The 21,714-nt window shown below is 42.8% G+C and overlaps 1 protein-coding gene across 1 annotated transcript; it reads right to left on the bottom strand.

Annotated features, from left to right (window-relative positions):
- Positions 1-647: 647 nt before the first annotated feature.
- On the bottom strand, positions 648-20,893 carry LOC146520979 (uncharacterized). The gene is made up of 9 exons (XM_085154423.1): positions 20,635-20,893; positions 11,335-11,376; positions 10,939-11,196; positions 10,631-10,864; positions 10,294-10,536; positions 7,016-7,156; positions 4,115-4,144; positions 3,987-4,028; positions 648-1,270 (listed from the first exon to the last, which is right to left on the bottom strand). The coding sequence occupies exons 1-9, from the start codon at positions 20,675-20,677 to the stop codon at positions 1,041-1,043; spliced, it is 1,263 nt and encodes a 420-aa protein (XP_085010549.1). The 5' UTR covers positions 20,678-20,893; the 3' UTR covers positions 648-1,040.
- Between the last annotated feature and the right edge of the window lie 821 nt (positions 20,894-21,714).

Raw genomic sequence — 21,714 nt, 5'->3', positions numbered from 1 at the left:
TGAGCTTTAACTTTTTTTGACTTTAACATCAGCGGCCCCCAACCTTTTTTGCACCATGAACTGGTTTATGTCCACCAATATTTTCACAGACCGGCCTTTAAGGTATCGCGGATAAATACAATAAAATAAAACGAGTACTGATACAAAAAAAAGAGAGGAAAAGATAATTTATTCATAACACACGGGAAAATACCCAGGGAAACTGAGTTAAGGATGAAAATCCTGAAAACCATCAATTTCACACCTGAGCCTCAACTCTGGCGGCCCGGTACCAAACGATTCACGGCTCGGTACTGGTCCATGGCCCGGGGTTTGGGCACCGCTGATTAACACTCAAAAACTTTCAGCTAATTTTAAGTTTCATTATGTTTGAGTTCTTTTCATTCAATAAAGCATGAGTTTTGAGACTCTTTAATGCTCTCGGCTCTGCAGAACTCAAGTTTAAGATGTACAATCTGAATATTAGTTCAGGTTTTGCTCTAATTTAATTTAAATATCTCTGCAGATGCATCAGTCAGGCAGAGTGCAGACTGTATGGCTCCCCAAAGATAAGGGTTAGGGTTAGGGAGCCTAGCTGTTTCTTTTATTAACACAGCCAAAAGTGATCTTGATTAAATGATCCATGGAAGGAAAGAAATGTACCAAAACTTTTATCCAGATTATAATTTTGAAGAAATGGACCCAGATCACAGGAAAGGATGAATATGAATGGGTGGAGAGGGTGGAGAGGAGCTGCAGGCTGAAAATCAGACATCACCACCAAAGTTCGTCATCAGCCAAGAAACACACGAAGCAGGAAAAGAGACAAAAACTGATTCAGGATCAGAAGGTAGAAACATGCAGGCTACAAATCCAGACTGAGGAGAATCCTCTGCTCTACAACTAGGTAAAAGCATCAGAAAGACCTCTGAGACATTTCATTGGTCCCACAGCCAACAGAGGGTGGAGTCATTACAGGTGCTCCACCCTTAGCAGCTGAACACTCTCAGGCACGTCAAAGCAAACACAGCTTCAAAGCTTCAACACAAACACTCTACAGCTCAGAAGGCATGCTCAGTGGTGACATCGGCAGTGACATCATCACCATCTTCATCCAGTCCCTGGCCTCCTCTATCACGCTGGCTCATCTCTATGGAGACGGCTGGTTTGTTCGCTGTCTTCCTGCTCCAGCAGATGAACAGCAGCAGACCAGTGGAGATGAAGTACGGACAGAAGACCACTAGATGGCAGACGAGTCTGAGCACAGACTCACAGGGAAGAGGAGGAGGACCTAAAAGAGGGCACAGAGGAGGAGTTAGGCAGTGTTCTTGTACTCCAAGTACTGCATACAGTACACATATAGCTAACCTGTCTTTAACCACACTGAGCCTGTTATCTACAGCTCTGACCTTTGACCCTCAGGTGTACATGTTTGTGGGTCAGATCTGATCCAAACCTGCAGGTGGTGAAGGTGGAGGTTAGACTGTCAGAACTCTAGTTAAATATTATTGATAATATTACTTATAATTAGCCAGAGTACCCAGGGAGACTTCACGCAGACATGGGGAGAACATGCAAACTCCACACAGAAAGACCCGGGCCTGATGGTGCAATTTCGTGTTCTCCTCGAGTACTCCGGCTTCCTCCCACAGTCCAAAAACATGCAGTTAGTAAGTAAGTAAAACTTTATTTTTATAGCATCTTTCTAGATAAAAGATCACAAATATCTTCACACAAGGATAACAAAGTATAAAACAAAACAGACAACAGTTAACAAAATGCAGCTCTAAAAAGATTTGTTAGTAGGGATAGGTTAATTGAAAAATCTAAATTGCCCACAGGTGTGAATCTGTGAGTGAATGTTAGTGCGAATAGTAGTCTGTCTCTGTGTGTTAGCCCTGCGACAGACTGGCGCCCAATGACAGCTGGGATAGGCTCCAGCGCCCCCTGCGACCCTGAAAAGGATAAGCGGAAGTGACTGAATGGATGGGATACTTATAATTATTCCTGAAGAGGCTCAGACTCAGTTTGTGACTGACAGGAGGATTTTTGGCCAGACAGGTGTAACCCATGGTTATTTTATTGCCAATTGTATTCTATTTTTATTCTAATTTGAAGTGTTACTGTTTTGTTAAGTGCTGAGTTTTCCCATGTACCGCGAATGCACCATAGCGTGGTGACTTTCTTTCACTGCATCCGCCTGCGGAGCTAGATGCGCAAAGCTGTGTGGAGATTCAGTCCTGTAACGTGTTGCGCTACGGAATTAATGTTTTCTTTGAAGAATATCCAGGTGAGTCTCACAGTTGCAGTTTAAGTTGTGATTCATAGTCCAGTTTCTGAGCGTAAAACCAGTCAGGATACTATGCTTGTCGGAAATGTGATGTTTGTCTTAGAATCTGCTAACGATTGCTTAGCTGTGTTAGCCTGTGGAAAGTATGCTAGCGTACCCACATGTGCTCCCTGGGCTAATGCGCTTACATGTGAAGTTTTAGCTAACACACCACGGAGACACTTTTCATGCTTCATGATTTGCAGTGAAATGTATTTTTGTCGTTGATAAATTGTTATTGGCCAATAACTGTATAGATGTGTGATGTGTGAGGAAAAAAGGGATAACACTAGAGAAACTCGTGTTTTATTTTACAAGTGAAGTGATTGCACTGCACGTTGTGTGCAGGCTGGTTTTTTTTTTTTATGTGGTAGAAATCTGCTGCAAGGACTGAGCGGTGCCGTCTAAGGACTGGATGCCACTGGAGGTACCTAGAAAGGACGTTCTCAATCTGAAGGCCACCTGTTCACTTGGAGGGTGGTAGGATGCAACGCTTTGCAATTTTCTTTTTGGATTAACGGTTTTTCTGAGATCTCAAGACGCTTTATGTTGTTACTTTTTTCCTTTTTGGGTCAGATCTGATTCCACTTAACACAAAAAAACTGATGCATCAAAAAGCAAACCAGTGACTAAAGACAATTAACACTTACTAAGAACCCTGAATACTAAGTGCACTGAACTGAAATGGACAGCCTACCTAATACATTTATGGACACTTTAAGTATTGTACATTGTTGAGATTAGATGTTTGAAATGATTTAAATGTTTTGTTCATGTCTATGTTTTGGACCATTTAAATGTTGAATACACTCAAATCACTTTTCTCCCTTTAAGTTGTTGTCAGTGTCTCATTCTGAGTGGAGGGATATTCCTTCTTTAAGTTGAGTTACCACTGCCAGTCTCCTTACGATCCTAACTGAACCCAACAAGAGTAGATTCTCAAATATTGTTTTTTTTCCTTGACTTTGTATGACAGATTACTGTGGATTCGACTGATTTTGGACTGCTCAGTTAAAAAGGGTGACATAGGGTTAGGGCAGAATTAACCTTAACCCTGTTCATAAGGGTTTTACTTTGAGGACAACAGTATTTAAATGAGTCACACGATGTGAATTACAAACTCTGTGACACACAATTTACTCTAACAGTGAAAAACAAATCCTGCCTTCTTCTCCTCCCTGAGCCTGGTTCTGCTGGAGGATTCTTCCTGTTAAAAGGGAGTTTTTCCTTCCCACTGTCGCCAAAGTGCTGCTCATAGGGGGTATTGGGATTAGAGAAATTATTTTACTGCTAATGTCCATATTACCATTGCATTAATAATTAATAGTGATATTGCATTTAGATGTTTAAACATATTGGCACCCAATTTAGCCTTTATTACAGGTGCAGTTATAAACACTTTAAACTGTTGAGTTGAATTTATAATCCTAAATGCTTTTGAATGCTGAATGCTGAAAGAAGCTGACGAGGCTGGGTCACAAAGACTATGACAAAGGTCACTTGACAACACTTGAACAGCTCAGGAGCTCCTGTTAACTCTGTGAATGCAAACAGAGCAAACACCTGGAGAAGGTCCAAGCCTAATGGAGTGCTCCCATTGGTTCCTCCTCTCAGGAACACTTTAGCTTAATTCCTTCATTCATACTTCACTTCCTGTTTGTTTTTACCTTTAACTCACCTGCAGAAACAGTCAGAGCAGACAGCAGCAGCACACACACACCTGTAACAGGAGGACAGAGGTCACTGAGGGTCACTAAAGGTCAGAGGTCATGATGAGGACAGACAGGTGTAGGAACATCAGCTCACCTGCAGCAGTCAGCAGAAACAGGCCTGAAACTGAAGAACACACTGATCAGAGATCAAATGGTCACATGACCAAAGAGAAGCATTCAGACTGCAGTGATTGGTTGCTGTTCCCACAATAATTCACAGCGCCATCCAGTGGTGGAAACACAGATAATATCTTGATGCATGCTCAATCATCCAGGTAAGTAAATGCCAAAAAGTTGATTCTTTTCATCTGGATGTTTTCAGTGGGAGAAACGTTTCGTCACTCATCCAAGTGACTCCTTCAGTCTCAACTAACTGCAGGTTTCCCTCATAATCAGTACATCTGCATAATAACTGAAATTGCACCACTAAAGGAACAATGGGCTGGAAGGTCAGTTTATCATCATTAATATGCAAATTATCATCACCATTGTGTAACAACGACTGACCAAAGACCACTGATCAAAAATCATTGAATGTTGATCATTTGTCAAAGCTGCAAATGCACCTAAAGAAAGCTCCAGTGATCCAGGAGAGAAGTGTAATAATAGTTGCTAGTGAGGAAGCTACCCACAAGGGGGCACTCAGAAATCAATAACACAAAGAAGGAGTGAGTGAGTGCAAGAGAAAATAAACAGCTAGCTAAACAATGTGCCATTCATGATGTTTTATTCATAGAGGAACAAGAACATTACAAGAAGGGCAACCACTGCCTAAGCAAAAACCCGTAACAATCCTGTATGTGTCACTAGTAGTACTTTGTAGTAAAACATGAGTATGAACTTATACAAAATTCAATTCAATTTTATTTATATAGCGCCAAATCATAACAAACATCGCCTCAAGGCCCTTCATAGGTACAGAGAAAAATCCAACAATCATTTGACCCCCTATGAGCAGCACTTTGGCGACAGTGGGAAGGAAAAACTCCCTTTTACCAGGAAGAAACCTCCAGCAGAACCAGGCTCAGGGAGGGCGGGGCCATCTGCTGTGATTGGTTTGGGTGAGAGAAGGAAAACAGGATAAAGACAATGTATAAATACTGGCATTCCTCCTGGCACTTAACAGTGTACACTATATTACTCTGTGTCGGGAAAGGAAAAACTCAATGCATCATGGGAATCCCCCAGCAGCCTACGTCTATTGCAGCATAACTAAGGGAGGATTCAGGGTCACCTGGTCCAGCCCTAACTATATGCTTTAGCAAAAAGGAAAGTTTTAAGCCTAATCTTGAAAGTAGAGATAGTGTCTGTCTCCTGAATCCAAACTGGAAGCTGGTTCCACAGAAGAGGGGCCTGAAAACTGAAGGCTCTCCCTCCCATTCTACTTTTAAATACTCTAGGAACAACAAGTAGGCCTGCAGAGCGAGAGCGAAGTTCTCTAATAGGGTGATATGGTACTACAAGGTCATTAAGATAAGATGGGGCCTGATTATTTAAGACCTTGTATGTGAGGAGCAGGATTTTGAATTCTGCATTTAACAGGAAGCCAAAACAGGAGAAATCTGCTCTCTCTTTCTAGTCCCTGTCAGGACTCTTGCTGCAGCATTTTGGATTAGCTGAAGGCTTTTCAGGGAGTTTTTAGGACTTCCTGATAATAATGAGTTACAGTCGTCCAGCCTGGAAGTAATAAATGCATGAACTAGTTTTTCAGCGTCACTCTGAGACAGGATATTTCTAACTTTAGAGATGTTGCGCAGATGGAAGACGCAGTCTTACATATTTGTTTAATATGTGCGTTGAAGGACATGTCCTGGTCAAAAATGACTCCAAGGTTCCTCACAGCATTACTAATAACTAATTGGTGTGTGTTATCTGGCTTCATGGACAGATAGAGCTGGGTGTCATCTGCATAGCAGTGTAAATGTATGCTATGTCTTCTAATGATGCTGCCTAGGGGAAGCATGTATAATGTAAACAGAATTGGTCCTAGCACCGAACCCTGTGGAACTCCATAATTAACCTTATTGTGTGAAATGAAGTTTTATTGATTATAAGATACACTATATATCGGTTTCATATTGGTATCGGCAGATATCCAAATTTATGATATTGTATCTGACAAAAAAAGTGGTATCGTGCCATCTCTAGTATTTAGTAGCCAAAAACTGATCCACCCAAAGGATCGGGTCCCCCGACACAAACAGAGTAATATAGTGTACACTGTTAAGTGCCAGGAGGAATGCCAGTATTTATACATTGTCTTTATCCTGTCTTCCTTCTCTCACCCCAACCGGTCGCAGCAGATGGCCCCGCCCCTCCCTGAGCCTGGTTCTGCCGGAGGTTTCAACCTGTTAAAAGGATGTTTTTTCCTTCCCACTTTTGCCAAAGTGCTGCTCATAGAGGATCATATGATTGTTGGGTTTTTCTCTGTATCTATTATTGTAGGGTCTACCTTACAATATAAAGTGCCTTGAGGCGACTGTTGTTGTAATTTGGCGCTATATGAATAAAATTGAATTGAATTGAATACATTGCAGAAACCAAACAACCTCTGGCTAAGAGGATGGCACAACACAGAAGAGCTACCTCGTCAGGCCAGGACTCTGCAGTCTGTTTACACCTACAGGCCAGTGGACACTCTTTCAAAGATGAGGATGTTCACATCATGGACAGGGAGGAACGCTGGTTTGAGCGCGGAGTCAAGGAGGCCATTTACATTAAAAGGGAAAGACCATCTCTGAATCGAGGAGGGGGCCTAAGGCTACATCTTTCGCCATCTTACAATGCAGCGATTGCAGCCATTCCCCAACTCTCTGTGAATGGTATTCATGGTTATTGATCAACGGGCTTTGATCAGAGACCATGACTGATGAAACATTTCTCCCCCTGAAAACCTTACATCCAGATGAACAGAATCAACCTTTTGGGATACAGAGGTAATAATTTTGGAGAAATGTTTACAGAGAAGATTGGAAGTAATATGAAGGAGACTCACAGCAGAGGCAGATGATCCATCTGAGACACTTCTCTGCAGGTTCTTCACAGTTGTGACCTCCATAACACCACAGTCCGCTCGTCTCACCCTGGCTAGGTATCGAGCTGGTGGGTAACAGGCGTCTTTGAAAACATCGGAGCACTATTGCAAATATGTGATATCTTAATAAACCAAGCAGATATTTGAAGTTTACACAAATACATTCTCGCCTGAAAATATCTTAAAAGTTTATTTTGTGACCCAGAAAGAGTAATAAAAGTTATATTAAAATGAAGTAGCTGCGGCTATTGTTGGAAACTGGAATTTCCTGGCCGCGCTATGAATTATGGGATATTGTGGGGCACGAAGGATACACCCAACCAATCCTTCAAATCTGGGGAAAAGGAGGACACATTTGTTGGGCACATTTGGAGCAGCCTTCAAATTTGGACAGCCTTCGTCACATTGCTGTAACGTAATTGACTAAAAATGCGTTATCTTAAGGATGCTACCCCTAAATTTGGGCATAGCTACAGATTCTTAGGATCCAGTTTAAAGTTTTACAGGTTCAATGTGAAGCTGTTGCTTAGAAACAAACAGCAGCAGTACTGAGCTCAGACATTCACTGCTGTTCAGATCTTTATTTTGCAGCTCTGTCACACATCACCAGTTTAACCAGTTTCTGCACCTTTGATCTCAGTTGACTTTATAAGAATGTGACATTTTTCTGGTTAATATTATTATGTTCTTTACATACAGCACTTCACACCTCCAGACTCACTAACAGCTTCTTACCCTGGGCAGTTCAGACTGTTATCCCCCCACTCCTGCCCACCCACCTATCTGAGCCGTGGTCTGACTAACCCTCATCACTCAGGCCACTCATGCATGGACCCTATTCAGACCAAGTCCTTTTAAAATGTTTCAAAGAAACAGTCCTCCATTGTGTGCCTTTCTTTGTTTTTGTATATATCACTCTAGTGTTTATTTCTTTTGTTTATTTTTTCTATTTTTACAATGACAATTAAATGCTATTCTATTCTATTCTATATTTTTGATCACTATCTGATCATTTCTCTGTTACAGTGGGGCAAAAAAGTATTTAGTCAGCCACCGATTGTGCAAGTTCCCCCACTTAAAATGATGACAGAGGTCAGTAATTTGCACCAGAGGTACACTTCAACTGTGAGAGACAGAATGTGAAAAAAAAAATCCATGAATTCACATGGTAGGATTTGTAAAGAATTTATTCGTAAATCAGGGTGGAAAATAAGTATTTGGTCACCTCAAACAAGGAAAATCCCTGGCTCTCACAGACCTGTAACGTCTTCTGTAAGAAGCTTTTCTGTCCCCCACTCGTTACCTGTATGAATGGCACCTGTTTGACCTCATCATCTGTATAAAAGACACCTGTCCACAGCCTCAACCAGTCAGACTCCAAACTCCGCCATGGCCAAGACCAAAGAGCTTTCGAAGGACACCAGGAAAAGAATTGTAGACCTGCACCAGACTGGGAAGAGTGAATCTACAATAGGCAAGCAGCTTGGTGTGAAAAAATCAACTGTGGGAGCAATCATCAGAAAATGGAAGACATACAAGACCACTGATAATCTCCCTCGATCTGGGGCTCCACGCAAGATCTCATCCCGTGGGGTCAAAATGATCATGAGAACGGTGAGCAAAGATCCCAGAACCACACGGGGGGACCTGGTGAATGACCTGCAGAGAGCTGGGACCAAAGTAACAAAGGTCACCATCAGTAACACACTACAACGGCAGGGAATCAAATCCCGCAGTGCCAGACGTGTTCCGCTGCTGAAGCCAGTGCATGTCCAGGCCCGTCTGAAGTTTGCCAGAGAGCACATGGATGACACAGCAGAGGATTGGGAGAATGTCATGTGGTCAGATGAAACCAAAGTAGAACTTTTTGGTATAAACTCAACTCGTCGTGTTTGGAGGAAGAAGAATACTGAGTTGCATCCCAAGAACACCATACCTACTGTGAAGCATGGGGGTGGAAACATCATGCTATGGGGCTGTTTTTCTGCCAAGGGGACAGGACGACTGATCCGTGTTAAGGACAGAATGAATGGGGCCAAGTATCGTGAGATTTTGAGCCAAAACCTCCTTCCATCAGTGAGAACTTTGAAGATGAAACGAGGCTGGGTCTTCCAACATGACAATGATCCAAAACACACCGCCCGGGCAACAAAGGAGTGGCTCCGTAAGAAGCATTTGAAAGTCCTGGAGTGGCCTAGCCAGTCTCCAGACCTCAACCCCATAGAAAATCTGTGGCGGGAGTTGAAAGTCCGTGTTGCTCGGCGACAGCCCCAAAACATCACTGCTCTTGAGGAGATCTGCATGGAGGAATGGGCCAAAATACCAGCTACTGTGTGTGCAAACCTGGTAAAGACCTATAGTAAACGTTTGACCTCTGTTATTGCCAACAAAGGTTATGTTACAAAGTATTGAGTTGTATTTTTGTTATTGACCAAATACTTATTTTCCACCCTGATTTACGAATAAATTCTTTACAAATCCTACCATGTGAATTCATGGATTTTTTTTTTCACATTCTGTCTCTCACAGTTGAAGTGTACCTCTGGTGCAAATTACTGACCTCTGTCATCATTTTAAGTGGGGGAACTTGCACAATCGGTGGCTGACTAAATACTTTTTTGCCCCACTGTATAAGTGACCCCTATAGGGATCATTTTATTTTGAAACACAATCATGTGATCCATGAAATGCCCCTTTTTGATTGATCAGATTCTCAAGCCCCGCCCCTTTCCTGTGAATTTGTAGGTTAAACCCCAAGCTAACTTAGCGAGCTGATAACCAGCTTTGTGTGACTGCTTGTTATGATCAGCAATGTTGGGATAAGTGATTCCAGATAATAGAAAGATACCTTTGGTATGTTTAACTTGTTTCTTTTTAGAGGAACAGAACTCCTGTTTAGTTGTTCCTCTTTCTCCTCATCATTTTGCATCATGTAAGAAAAATTTATTTTATTTTCTATAAACAATGTTATTTACAAATGTATTAAAAACAGATCACACAAACTGACATGATTAAAATAAAACAACACAAAACACAGAAAATTAAACAAATGTCTGTCTGACCAGATCTGTTTTCAGCTGAACATATAAGTGCTCGTATGAAATGAAGTAAAATTAATTATTTATTTCAGAAGGTCCAATGGGAAACTTAATTCATGGGTGAGTCTAAACACCCTATGGCTAATAACTGTAGTAATCAGATTACACCTGTTCATATCAGGTGAGTGAGAGCTTTCATACCTTTAAGTTTCCAGCAGAGGAACAGAAACAAACCCAGAACTAGAACCAGGAGAAGCCCAGAAACCAGACCTGCTACAACTGGGACCACGAGAGAGGGAGGAGGAGGAGGAGGAGAGGGAGGAGGAGAGGGAGGACAAGTAAAAGGAGATTTTACAGGAGGAACAAAGTTTGTGGAGGTGCTTGGAGGAGGACAGTGAGGAGGAGGAGGACAGTGAGGAGGAGGATGGATGATTTTGGGAGGTTCTGGAGAGAGATGATGAAGATGGTTCAGTCAGTTTATTATCAGGTCACATTGTTACATCATTTTTTAAACAGGAAGTGATGTCAGTGTTCTGACCTCTGACCCTCAGAAAGCTCTGAGGAGACTGTCCACTCTCATCAGTAGAACAGTAGAGACCTTCATCAGCCTGCTGGATGTTAGTGATGATGTGCTCTCGTTTAGGACCAACAGGACGTCCTTTGATGTAGAAATAAGCTTCGACTGTGGCACCATCCCTCTGTCTGCAGCGCAGAATGACATCACTTCCTGTCCTCACAGGAAGTGCAGGGATCTCCAGGATGACACTTTTTTCTGACCATCAGAGACAAACAGAGTTAATGAGAGCAGAGTCACACAGAGACAGAGACACAGCTGGAACATCTCACCTCTAGTGTCTGATTGGACACTGAAGGAGACGTTGTCACTCTGCTGTCTAGAGGAGTCCTCACACCAGAAGGTTTCACTGGGAGCAGAAAGATCCACAACACAGTAGGAACCAGGAAGCCTCCCACAGTCCTCAGTGAGTCCTCCTCTGGTCCTCTTCACTGTCCACCCATCAGCTGTCTGTCCATCATCAACACAACTCAGATCCACTAAAGATCCTCTGAAGACCTGCTGAAGGTTTGGACTGACAGACAGAGACACTGGAGGACACACACACACACACACACACACACACACACACACACACACACACACACACACACACACACACACACATAGTAAATGTGTTTGTGTTCCTGTTGGAGTCTCACTGATTGTTTTCACTTCCATCTCCTCACCTGCAGAAACAGTCGGTGCAGACAGCAGCAGCACACACACACCTGTAACAGGAGGTCAGAGGTCAGTAAAGGTCAGAGGCTCCACCACCTTGTGTACCTGCACAGGTGAGGAGCGTCTTTCTCTGTGTGAATATGACCAAACAGATAAGCAGATGTTTGTGACAGTCACACTGAGGGGCCTGCAGTCATTACAAAATCACATGAAAGTTAGAACAGTTATGAGGGAGCTGAGTGTGAGCAGAGAGGTGGCATTAGACTCCAGAGTCTTGGAGGAAAAAGTGAATGTTAGCTCAGAATTGAACATGTTTTAACACTTAGATTAGACCAAAAAACCTGATAGGCACCTAAATACATCTGCATAATCCTTCCCAACACCGTGGAGGACAGCAGGGAGAATTTAGATGCTCTCCAACATTAGATTAGATAAAACCACGACAAGCGCCGTTCCTTCGCTTGACCCCAGTTGCTCTCGTCTGCTTCCTCGTAACACTGCTCTTTATTGAGGTTACATGAATATGCATTGGTTCATTAACATAGGATATCTCATATAGATATACATGTGAACAAAGAGTACTGTCTGTGTATGTGTGTGTGTGTGGGGGGTGAAGCTGTGACCCCATAAATAACTTCCCAAAATCTGCTGGCCTGGAAGTCCAGCAGTTCATCTAAACAAAAGGCACTTAGACTAAAACAGACATAGCTACGTTTATCCTACCATAAAACAATAAAAGAAGGTACGACCTCTCCCATGCTCCCAGGATGTGGGTGTGAATGAAAGAGCACTCTGGAATGCAAACAGTCTTTGCAGACTCCTAAGGATCACACATCCTATCACTACACAATTGATTATACACCTCTAAGCATATATGGCTAAATATTTCCCAATACAAATGACAATAATAAAATATAAATCCAACAATAGGAATAACCAGGGAATTGCACATTTCAACTATTTTGAGTCTATTGCACCGCTGAATATAGAATAAAAATTGCACAGTGAAAAGTGCACTACAGCTTAGTTGTTCCCGCCCTCCTTTGTCCTCCTGTTTCCCCTCCAGAGAGGAGTTAAACAGTTTGATGGCGTGTGGGACAAAGGAGTTTTTGAGTCGGTTGGTTCTTGTCTTTGAGAGAAGCAACCTGTCACTGAACAGACTCCTCTGTTTGTTTATGGCTGTGTGCAGACGATGCCCAGCATTGTCCATAATGTCCAACAGTTTCTTTAGGACAAAAAAAAGACCCTGTGAAAGCCCATTAGACTGGATGTAGACTGGTGTATTGGTATACAATATACACAGAATAATAATAGTTTTATTATTCTTAATATTTATACTGCCTATAAATCTTGTCAAAATGAGGAGGAATACCTCAGTAGGCTGGCTTTTATTAATGCATTTATTCAAGATAATGATACTTACAGCATATATGTTTTGGGTGATTTTAATGCTGATCTCACAGACACCAGTTCTCAGTTTGCTAACCACTTAGCCCACTTTTGTAAAGTTAACAATCCTATCATGTCTACCAAAGTGTTACTGCCTGCAGACAGCTATACATACATAAGTGAAGCCTGGCATAGTACATCATGGCTGGACCACTGTATCTGTACAGCTGAGGGACATGCAGCTTTAGCAAACATGACTATTAGGTATGAGGTAACTGTGTCAGACCATATACCTTTTGGTTTTACTGTGAATGTGGGACAAATGCCTGCAACAACTGGAAATAATATTGCTAATATTGCTACCAGTGTAAAATTAGACTGGTCAGCATTTAGTGAAGGGGACGTCTTAGCTTATCATAGTAATACCGATATACATCTGAACAACATTTCTTTGCCCAAAGAAGCTGTTTTGTGCAAGGATGTCAACTGTAAGAATGCTGTGCATAAACATGAACTCTGCTCCATGTATGATGATATAGTGACTGCTCTGTATGAATGTGCTACACTGTTTGATAAACAATATAAGCCTAAGAAACCCAACATTAGACCTGGAAAGAACATGTAGCCATGTACCTTGATGAAGCTTGAGCAGCTTATAAATGTTGGGCCATGGCTGGAAGACCTAAACAAGGCCCAGAATTTGAACAGAAAAAATGTGTGAATGTCAGATATAAATATGCTGTTCGCTTCATAACTCAAAATGAGCTGAGAGCAGATTCTTTGGCTGCTCGTTGCTGGAACGTTGAGCCACCAGCGTCAGTTATTCTGTGATCTGCAAGTCTGAGCCTGTTAGTCTTCGTGCGACCTTGTAGTAAGTGGATTTTTCTGTGTTTGTAGATCTTCCCTGGACCCATCCCTGTATCTTTGAGTGAGCGAGTGAGCGAGAGGAGCGTTGGAGGCAAAGGAATGGGATCGTTGCTGAGAGAGTGGAGTGTGTTTTCGGACCCTTCCCCTCCCCCTCGGACCCTGGAGCCATGGACCCCTCTCCCAAACACTTTGTATATATTATCACCTGGTGAAATCACTGTAAATAAACGCACTGTCAGCTTTTGCAAAGGTCTCCTGGTCTGCGCCTGAGTCCGCCTACAAAACCCTGTCAGGAGAGCATTACAGCGCGTTGTTTTACTGTATAAAAAGTGAATCATATGAGGACAATTCTGACATGAGTAATGACACAATAAGTGTAAGGACACATGAAGTATATTGTCATGGTGCTGGGCCGTTGACCCAGCGTTTTGTGTTTTATGATTATTGTCCTCTGTTCTAGTTATTCTGATTTTGGTATTCTGTGTCCTCCCCTTGTGCCCTGTTCGTGTTCTGGATTTCCTGTTTTATTCTGAAGGTCTGTGTCTGTTGTCATTGTGTTCAGCTTGTATCCTCAGGTCGTCTTGTGTATTAGAATCAGCTGTGCTCCCACCTGTATGTCATTACCTGGTCTCCTTGTTTGTGTGTGTATATATAGTGGGTGTCGGTCTGTGCTTGTTGTCGGCTCGTCTGTGTTCCATGGTGTTTCGTTCCTCTCTCTGCGTCTCTCTGCCCCGCACCCTATTTCGTATGTTCTCAGGTTTGTTATTTAGTTTTCCCAGTTTAGGTTTCTTTAGTCATTTGTCATTCCTCACTGCCTGTTCTGTAACTCCGTCACTTGGAAATAAACGTCACTTGCATCATCAATCTACTGCCTGCATTTTGGGTCCTCTTTCCCTCCAACACCACACGGCTCGCCTCGGCAGCCGTGACATATGTGAATTCATTCATAGTTACTGATAATAAAGCTTCTGGGTTGGATCACATCACTGCAGAACATTTAAAACAGTTTAAGTTTAAGGCTAGTTCCTCTTCTAGCACTCTGCTTCACAGGGTTTATGATTCATGGAAGACTACCAGACTCAATGCTGTGTATTTTACTGGTACCAGTTATGAAGCTGCAAAAGTGAGCTGTCTGGATAATAAGAAGAAACAGAAAAGAAAGGAATTAAAAGGGAATAAAAAAACTCTCATGGCAGCCCAAGGTGTATGTGATGCTCGTTCTGAGTATACTGTTGGAACCCACTGCACTGTATTTGGGGAGTAGGGGTAACAATGTGAACTTCATCCTGGCTGATATGGCTGAGGGCACTGAAGTTATCTTGGGGCACCCTTTCCTGCCCCAATCGTGTGCCTGCTTAGATTATGGCCAAGTGATAACCCTGTTTGATGAAAAGATACCGTGCTTTGGCTTGTGCCCTCAACCCGAGGTGCTTGTTGTCTGGGTCGCACGCACTACAGTTTTGGAACCAGGCTGCGAGTATGTGGTCCCTCGGGTTTTCCAGCTTCCACTGATAGGCCCCACGAAGCCCCATGAAGGGTTTTGTGGAGAAGCACCAAGTGCTGGTGGCTCACGTAGTTGTGCAGCCTTGCAAACCCTCTAGCATCCCGATCAGAGTCTTTAGCCCTGGGGCTGCAGCTGTTACCTTAAAGTGGGGTGCCGTGGCTGGGGTTCTTCAGCCTGTGCAAGTCCTAGAGGGGTTGGCGAATTACCCACCAAGGGTCTTGGCAGCCCTCAAGCTTGATAGCACTGCCCCTGCTTTTGTGCCAAGCCATTTGCAGGCCCTGTATGCTGAGAGCAGCCCCGGTTTGACACACGTTGCCCGTTGGGGATTAGCAGGCCTGCTGGGGTCCTATGGTGATGTCTTCTCACTGGCCCAAATGACCTTGGTTGCACCAGTGTCGTCCAGCATGACATCTTGACCATGTCAGTGCCACCAGTTAAGCACCCGCCATGCAGGATGGCAGGAGACAAACAAATAGCGGCCGACCAGCATGTACAGCAGAGCCTGCGACTGGGCTAACTCAGCCTAGCAATAGCTAGCTGCTCCAATTGTTATGGTGAAAAAGAAAGATCAGAGTCTCAGACTGTGTGTGGACTATAGACCACTAAATGAGCGCACTCTTCTTTGATATTGACCCCAAAAGTCCTTCAGCATCTGAAATGACACTTGTAGTTTGTCCGTTTTCGACTTGTGCTCAGCTCGACGACACTCGCGTCTGACAGCTCGGGTCATGGCGTTCAGCCAGGGCTCAGATTTAGTTTTAGGCAGTCTGGTTTTTAATGGAGCCACAGTGTCCAAGGCAGTCTGACAAGTGGAATAAAACCATGAGCTCAGTTCCCCAGTCTGGCTGCATAAAAACTTTTACAGTTCTGTTCCAGTTTCCAGTTGGAAACTGGTCAGCAGTGGAGGAGTTAAAAAGGCAACAGCACCGAGCAGCAGCTGTGAGCAGGGTTGCATCACCGGCTGTTAACAAGAATGGCAAGCCCCCCTCCTTTCTGCTTACTCCTTTCGGCGGATCAGGCTTTCAAATGAATTAAAAGTCTGTCTGGGGCTTTAGTTGACTGATAGACTGGTGTGGAAGATTGCTGCCACACCACCTTCTTGGCCTGTGCTTCGTGCTGTGTATTGCGGCTCCTCCACCCAACGGGCACGGCAGGCCAAACATGAGAACGCTGATGATGCTCAACAATAAACACATTAGATGCACTTATGTACTATTTGTTCCTTTTATTCCACATGGTACTGTCCACTATACAAAATCAGCACATGGGATCAACTTTTAAACAAACGCACAGATTTCACAAACACAAGAACTCACAAAGTCTTACTGTCACGATCCAGGGTCTTTAGACCCAGCGTTTTAAGTTTTAGTTTATTTTTTATGTTTATGGTTTATGTTTAAGTTCATTAGGTTATATAAGATCATTTGTTTATTAGATTCCCCTTGTGTATCCAACCCCTGTTAAGTCTCCCTTGTCCTTCATGTGTTTCATGTCTGTGGTTCTTATGTTGTCAAGTTCATGTTTGCGTTTCATTACATTTCATATTTTATTTTGAAAGAGGTCCTGTGTTCCTGTGTTTTGTTTTACTCTTCCCCTGTGGCGTCGTTATGTTCATGTTGTGTCTACTGTGCCTTTCTGTCCCATGTTTCAGGTCCCTATGTTCTGTCTCCCCAGTCTGTTAAGTTTACCTGTCTTGAGTTCAGTCAGTGTGTTTCCTGTTTTACTTTCATGGTCTATATCCTATGTTAATGTTTCTAGTTTTGCTTCCCTTGTCTCGCCTAATTACTCCCAGCTGTGCTCTCCTCCTGTGGCTCATTCCCCCTCATTATCCCTCAGTGTATTTAAGCCCCATGTTTCTCTTTGTCAGTGTCGTGTGCTCCATCTTAGCTGTGTGATTCTCCCTGTGTTTCCATGTATGATTTCGTATTAGTTTTCCCAGTTTAGTTTTGTTCTTTGTTTCCCTTCCACGCCAGCAGCAAAGCTGTATTTTTTGAGTTTACTTTTTGTCTCTGCGAGTTTGCGTTTGGGTCCTACTCTTGCTTGCACACAGCCGTATTGTGACACTTACACCAATTATATGTCACGCTACAACATTGGCCTATGGCATCAATTAGTGCACTAAACTAAACTCAAGTTGGATACAAAAATGCATCAAAATGACTCAAGCTGCACTCAAGCTACGGTCAACAGAAAGTTTCTCCTTTCTGCTCATCAACATCAGGTGCGGTGAACAGGTGACTGCAACCACATTTATCACCTGATACACCCATGAGTCACGCCCAACACCCGTGCACCAATACAGAGTGTGCATTTAAAACCAACCCTCTTAATCCAAAAAAGGAACAACTCATATGGCTCCTACACTGTGTGTTTATCTTCATGGAAACTTGGCTGAATGACAAGATCTCCCACGTGGACATTCAGCTAATGGGGCAACACAATATCCAGGAATGTTGGTACATCTGGAAAAGGACACGGCGGTGGTGGCCTGTATGTTTAAATCAACACAGGTATAATCAACAAGCAGTGCTCTGCTGACAGAATTTATGGCAGAGATGTGAAGGCCCTATTATTTGCCAAGGGAGTTCAGTATCATTGTTATTGTGGCAGTGTACATTCCCCCTGAAGCTAAGGAAGCTCGACGCAAGCTGTATGAGGCTGTCAGTGACCTGCAATCTGACCAACCTGAAAGATTTTTAATTTTCACTGGGTACTTCTGTCATGACCGGTCAAATGCAGACACCACAAGGATGCTCGGAGGTACAGTGAAAAGAAACGATTTATTTTGGCACTAAAAAGTGTCACACATTGAAAGTGGTGAACGGAAATAAAACACTACACATGAACTAAGGATGAGAGGGAAAACAATTGGCCTCTGGACTCTTTAATTTACTAAACTAACGCAAAACTTCCTATTAGAGCACTAAGAACTTGTAACTAAATACTGGCAAGAACTACGAGACAGAACTACTACTAGGAATGCTGAGAAAGAAGACACAGCTATGAAGCACTAGGATTGGCTAGGACACAATGATAATTAAGCTTGAAAACAAGATTCACACCACATGTGCAGCGGCAGAGTCCAAAGGAAAAAGTCTCTTTGTTTGGCTGGGGAAAAACAGCCTGAGCACGGCTCTAGGAAATTTTCCAGTGCAGGCACACAAGGTACTATTCAATTCAATTCAATTTTATTTATATAGCACCAAATCACAACAACAGTCGCCTCAAGGCGCTTTATATTGTACAGTAGATTGTACAATAATAGATAGAGAGGAATAACCCAACAATCATATGACCACCTATGAACAAGCACTTTGGCGACAGTGGGAAGGAAAAACTCCCTTTTAACAGGAAGAAACCCCCGGCAGAACCAGGCTCAGGGAGGGGCGGGGCCATCTGCTGTGATTGGTTGGGGTGAGAGAAGGAAGACAGGATAAAGACATGCATCATGGGAATCCCCGGCAGCCTACATCTATTGCAGCATAACTAAGGGAGGATTCAGGGTCACCTGGTCCAGCCCTAACTATATGCTTTAGCAAAAAGGAAAGTTTGAAGCCTAATCTTGAAAGTAGAGATAGTGTCTGTCTCCTGAATCCAAACTGGAAGCTGGTTCCACAGAAGAGGGGCCTGAAAACTGAAGGCTCTCCCTCCCATTCTACTTTTAAATACTCTAGGAACAACAAGTAGGCCTGCAGAGCGAGAGCGAAGTGCTCTAATAGGGTGATATGGTACTACAAGGTCATTAAGATAAGATGGGGCCTGATTATTTAAGACCTTGTATGTGAGGAGCAGGATTTTGAATTCTGGATTTAACAGGAAGCCAAAACAGGAGAAATATGCTCTCTCTTTCTAGTCCCTGTCAGGACTCTTGCTGCAGCATTTTGGATTAGCTGAAGGCTTTTCAGTGAGTTTTTAGGACTTCCTGATAATAATGAATTACAGTCGTCCAGCCTGGAAGTAATAAATGCATGAACTAGTTTTTCAGCGTCACTCTGAAACAGGATATTTCTAACTTTAGAGATGTTGCACAAATGGAAGAACGCAGTCTTACATATTTGTTTAATATGTGCGTTGAAGGACATATCCTGGTCAAAAATGACTCCAAGGTTCCTCACAGTGTTACTGGAGGCCAAGGTAATGCCATCCAGAGTAAGAATCTGGTTAGATACCATATTTCTAAGCTTTTCAGCGCCGAGTACAATAACCTCAGTTTGATTTGAATTAAGAAGCAGAAAGTTAGTGGCCATCCAAGATTTTATGTCTTTAAGACATTCCTGCAGTTTAACTCATTGGTGTGTGTTATCTGGCTTCATCGGCGTCATCTGCATAGCATCATCCACAATTATTTTCTGTTGCGGATGATAAAGGATTCAGAAAGTTTATTCATGCAGTGAATCCAATGCAATTGTATACAATTCCAAGCAGGGAAATTTGCACGTGCTTCAGAGTTTGTACGTGCTTTGTCTCTAGGGGGCCATAAATATACTTTTATTTATTCACTCCACATAAAATGCAATAAATATATTATAAAATACAGAAATCAACAATTTACATTTCAACTTTTAACTATTTAAAAGCCTTCACATCAAACATTATGTTAACAGTCATGTTTCTTGGCCACCTAGTGTGCCACAGTAGTGGTTTGACATTAATGTATATGGGGTCAAATTGACCTTATTGGCCCCTAAGAAACTCAGGGTGACCCATTCAAACTCAGTGTTCTCAGCCTCATTTGAAATACTGATGTGGTTCTGCTAGAGTTGAAGATGTCATGGAATGCGGCCTTTGCTAGGCATTCCCAGCACACCCTCACTATCTGTTTAGGTGAACCAGGCCTGCTCAGCATCCTCCCCCACCATCTGATCCAACTCACCACCAAGTGGTCATCAGTTGACAGCTCAGCTCTTGTCTTTACAAGACATACAGCTGCACATCTGGTGACACCAGTACAAAAGTATGGCTGTGCATTTGTGACCTGGGGTGTCTTGGTGTCATGTGCACTTATGGACATGGTGTTCATTATAGACAAACTGTGATTCTGTGCACAAAAGTCCAATAACAGACTATCACTCAGGTTCAGATCAGGCCAGCCATGTAACACAGTTACTTTTAAAAATGAGTTGACACATCACTGTAAAAAACAAAAAACAAAAAAATATACTGTTTATGCACTTGGTATTTAAAATCGACGTATTGTTTGTTTTAACAGCACAAACTGTCTCAAGTTGTAGAAACTCCTAATTAGTGGAATTTATACCTGATACTTGGGAGTGCAGCCTTTTCTAAAGTCATACAAATATCCAGTCATTAATTCATTCTTATTAAAAAGCTGTCATGACAGCCATTATTTCTGACCCTGTAAACAGCCATAAACCTGTCACCATGACTGTGATGAAGATGGATGATAAATACAAAGATCTAGCCAGTTTTGTGTAATAATAGATGAATTACCATGTTGACATATTATATATGTTATATTATGTTATAATATACAGACTGTGAGCTGCTGTCAGAGTCTCTGCTCTAAATAAATGAGTGAGGGACTCACCGAGGAGGAGGAGGAGGCGCAGAGGGGTGGCTGCCGGCTTCATGGTGTCTGGATGTCGACTGAGTACGTGGTCGTTGAGCTATGGAAAGATGCCCGGCTTCATCACTTCCTGTTCTCACGTTAGCGTGCTGCTGTGTGTCCGGCTCACAAAGGTGAAATGTCCCAGTTGTCCTTCTCAGTCCATCACAGCTCAGTGTGTGAAAGCAGCTCAGAGAGCACAGGCTGACTATGACTCTGCTCATTATGGGGTCTTCACCATGTTGGTCCACAGCATTAACTATAGTCACAAATACATGACGTAGTAAGTAATCATCATCTTTGCTTCTGTTTCTGATATAAACTGTGCTGTTAAAGGTTTTAATGGTCCTGAATTTAAAGAGTGCAGACTGTCGCAGTTTCAGATCGTCTCTCTGATCACCAGGAGAATAAAAACTTCAACATGATTCATCTGCACCTTTAAACAACTTCCTCATGACAAAACAATTAATGAAGAATGTATGATTGTATTATTATAAAGAGATTATCTTGTAAAATTTGACCACGTGTCTTTCACAGAGATTAAAGTTGTTGTGCAGACGATAAAACAGCAGAGGTTTTGTCTCGTACAGTTTGTCACTTTAGGTGTGAACAAGCTGTTTTCACACCATTTAAAGCAGAAGTCAGACTGCAGATAAGATCAGCTCAGCTCTGTGCTGTGGTTAAAACAAGCTGCTGCTGTCTTCATGCACAGAACATGAGCCAGCGCTGTGTTTAGGCAGCAGCAGGCCACAGCAACCTCACATCAAAGTCACACACCCAACAACCAGAATACAACACAGTATGTCACAGACAGGCTGGGTCATCAGAGTTAATGTAATATCATGTTTAACCTAAGTAGTGAAAGAAAACGATGTGCCAGGAGTTCCCTGTTCTCGCCGGCTCTAGAGAGTCTCGAACTCCCGGTCGGCTATGGAGCTGGCGGGTAACAGACGTCCCCGAAAACGTCGGAGCACATTTGGAAATATATGATATCTTGATAAATCGAGCAGATATTTGAAGTTTACACAGCTACATTCTCACCTAAAAACATGTTAAAAGTTT

This window comes from Neolamprologus multifasciatus, chromosome 3 (genome assembly GCF_963576455.1).
Source record: "Neolamprologus multifasciatus chromosome 3, fNeoMul1.2, whole genome shotgun sequence".
Classification (NCBI taxonomy): Eukaryota; Metazoa; Chordata; class Actinopteri; order Cichliformes; family Cichlidae; genus Neolamprologus; species Neolamprologus multifasciatus.
This window is presented reverse-complemented; position numbering and strand designations above follow the sequence as displayed.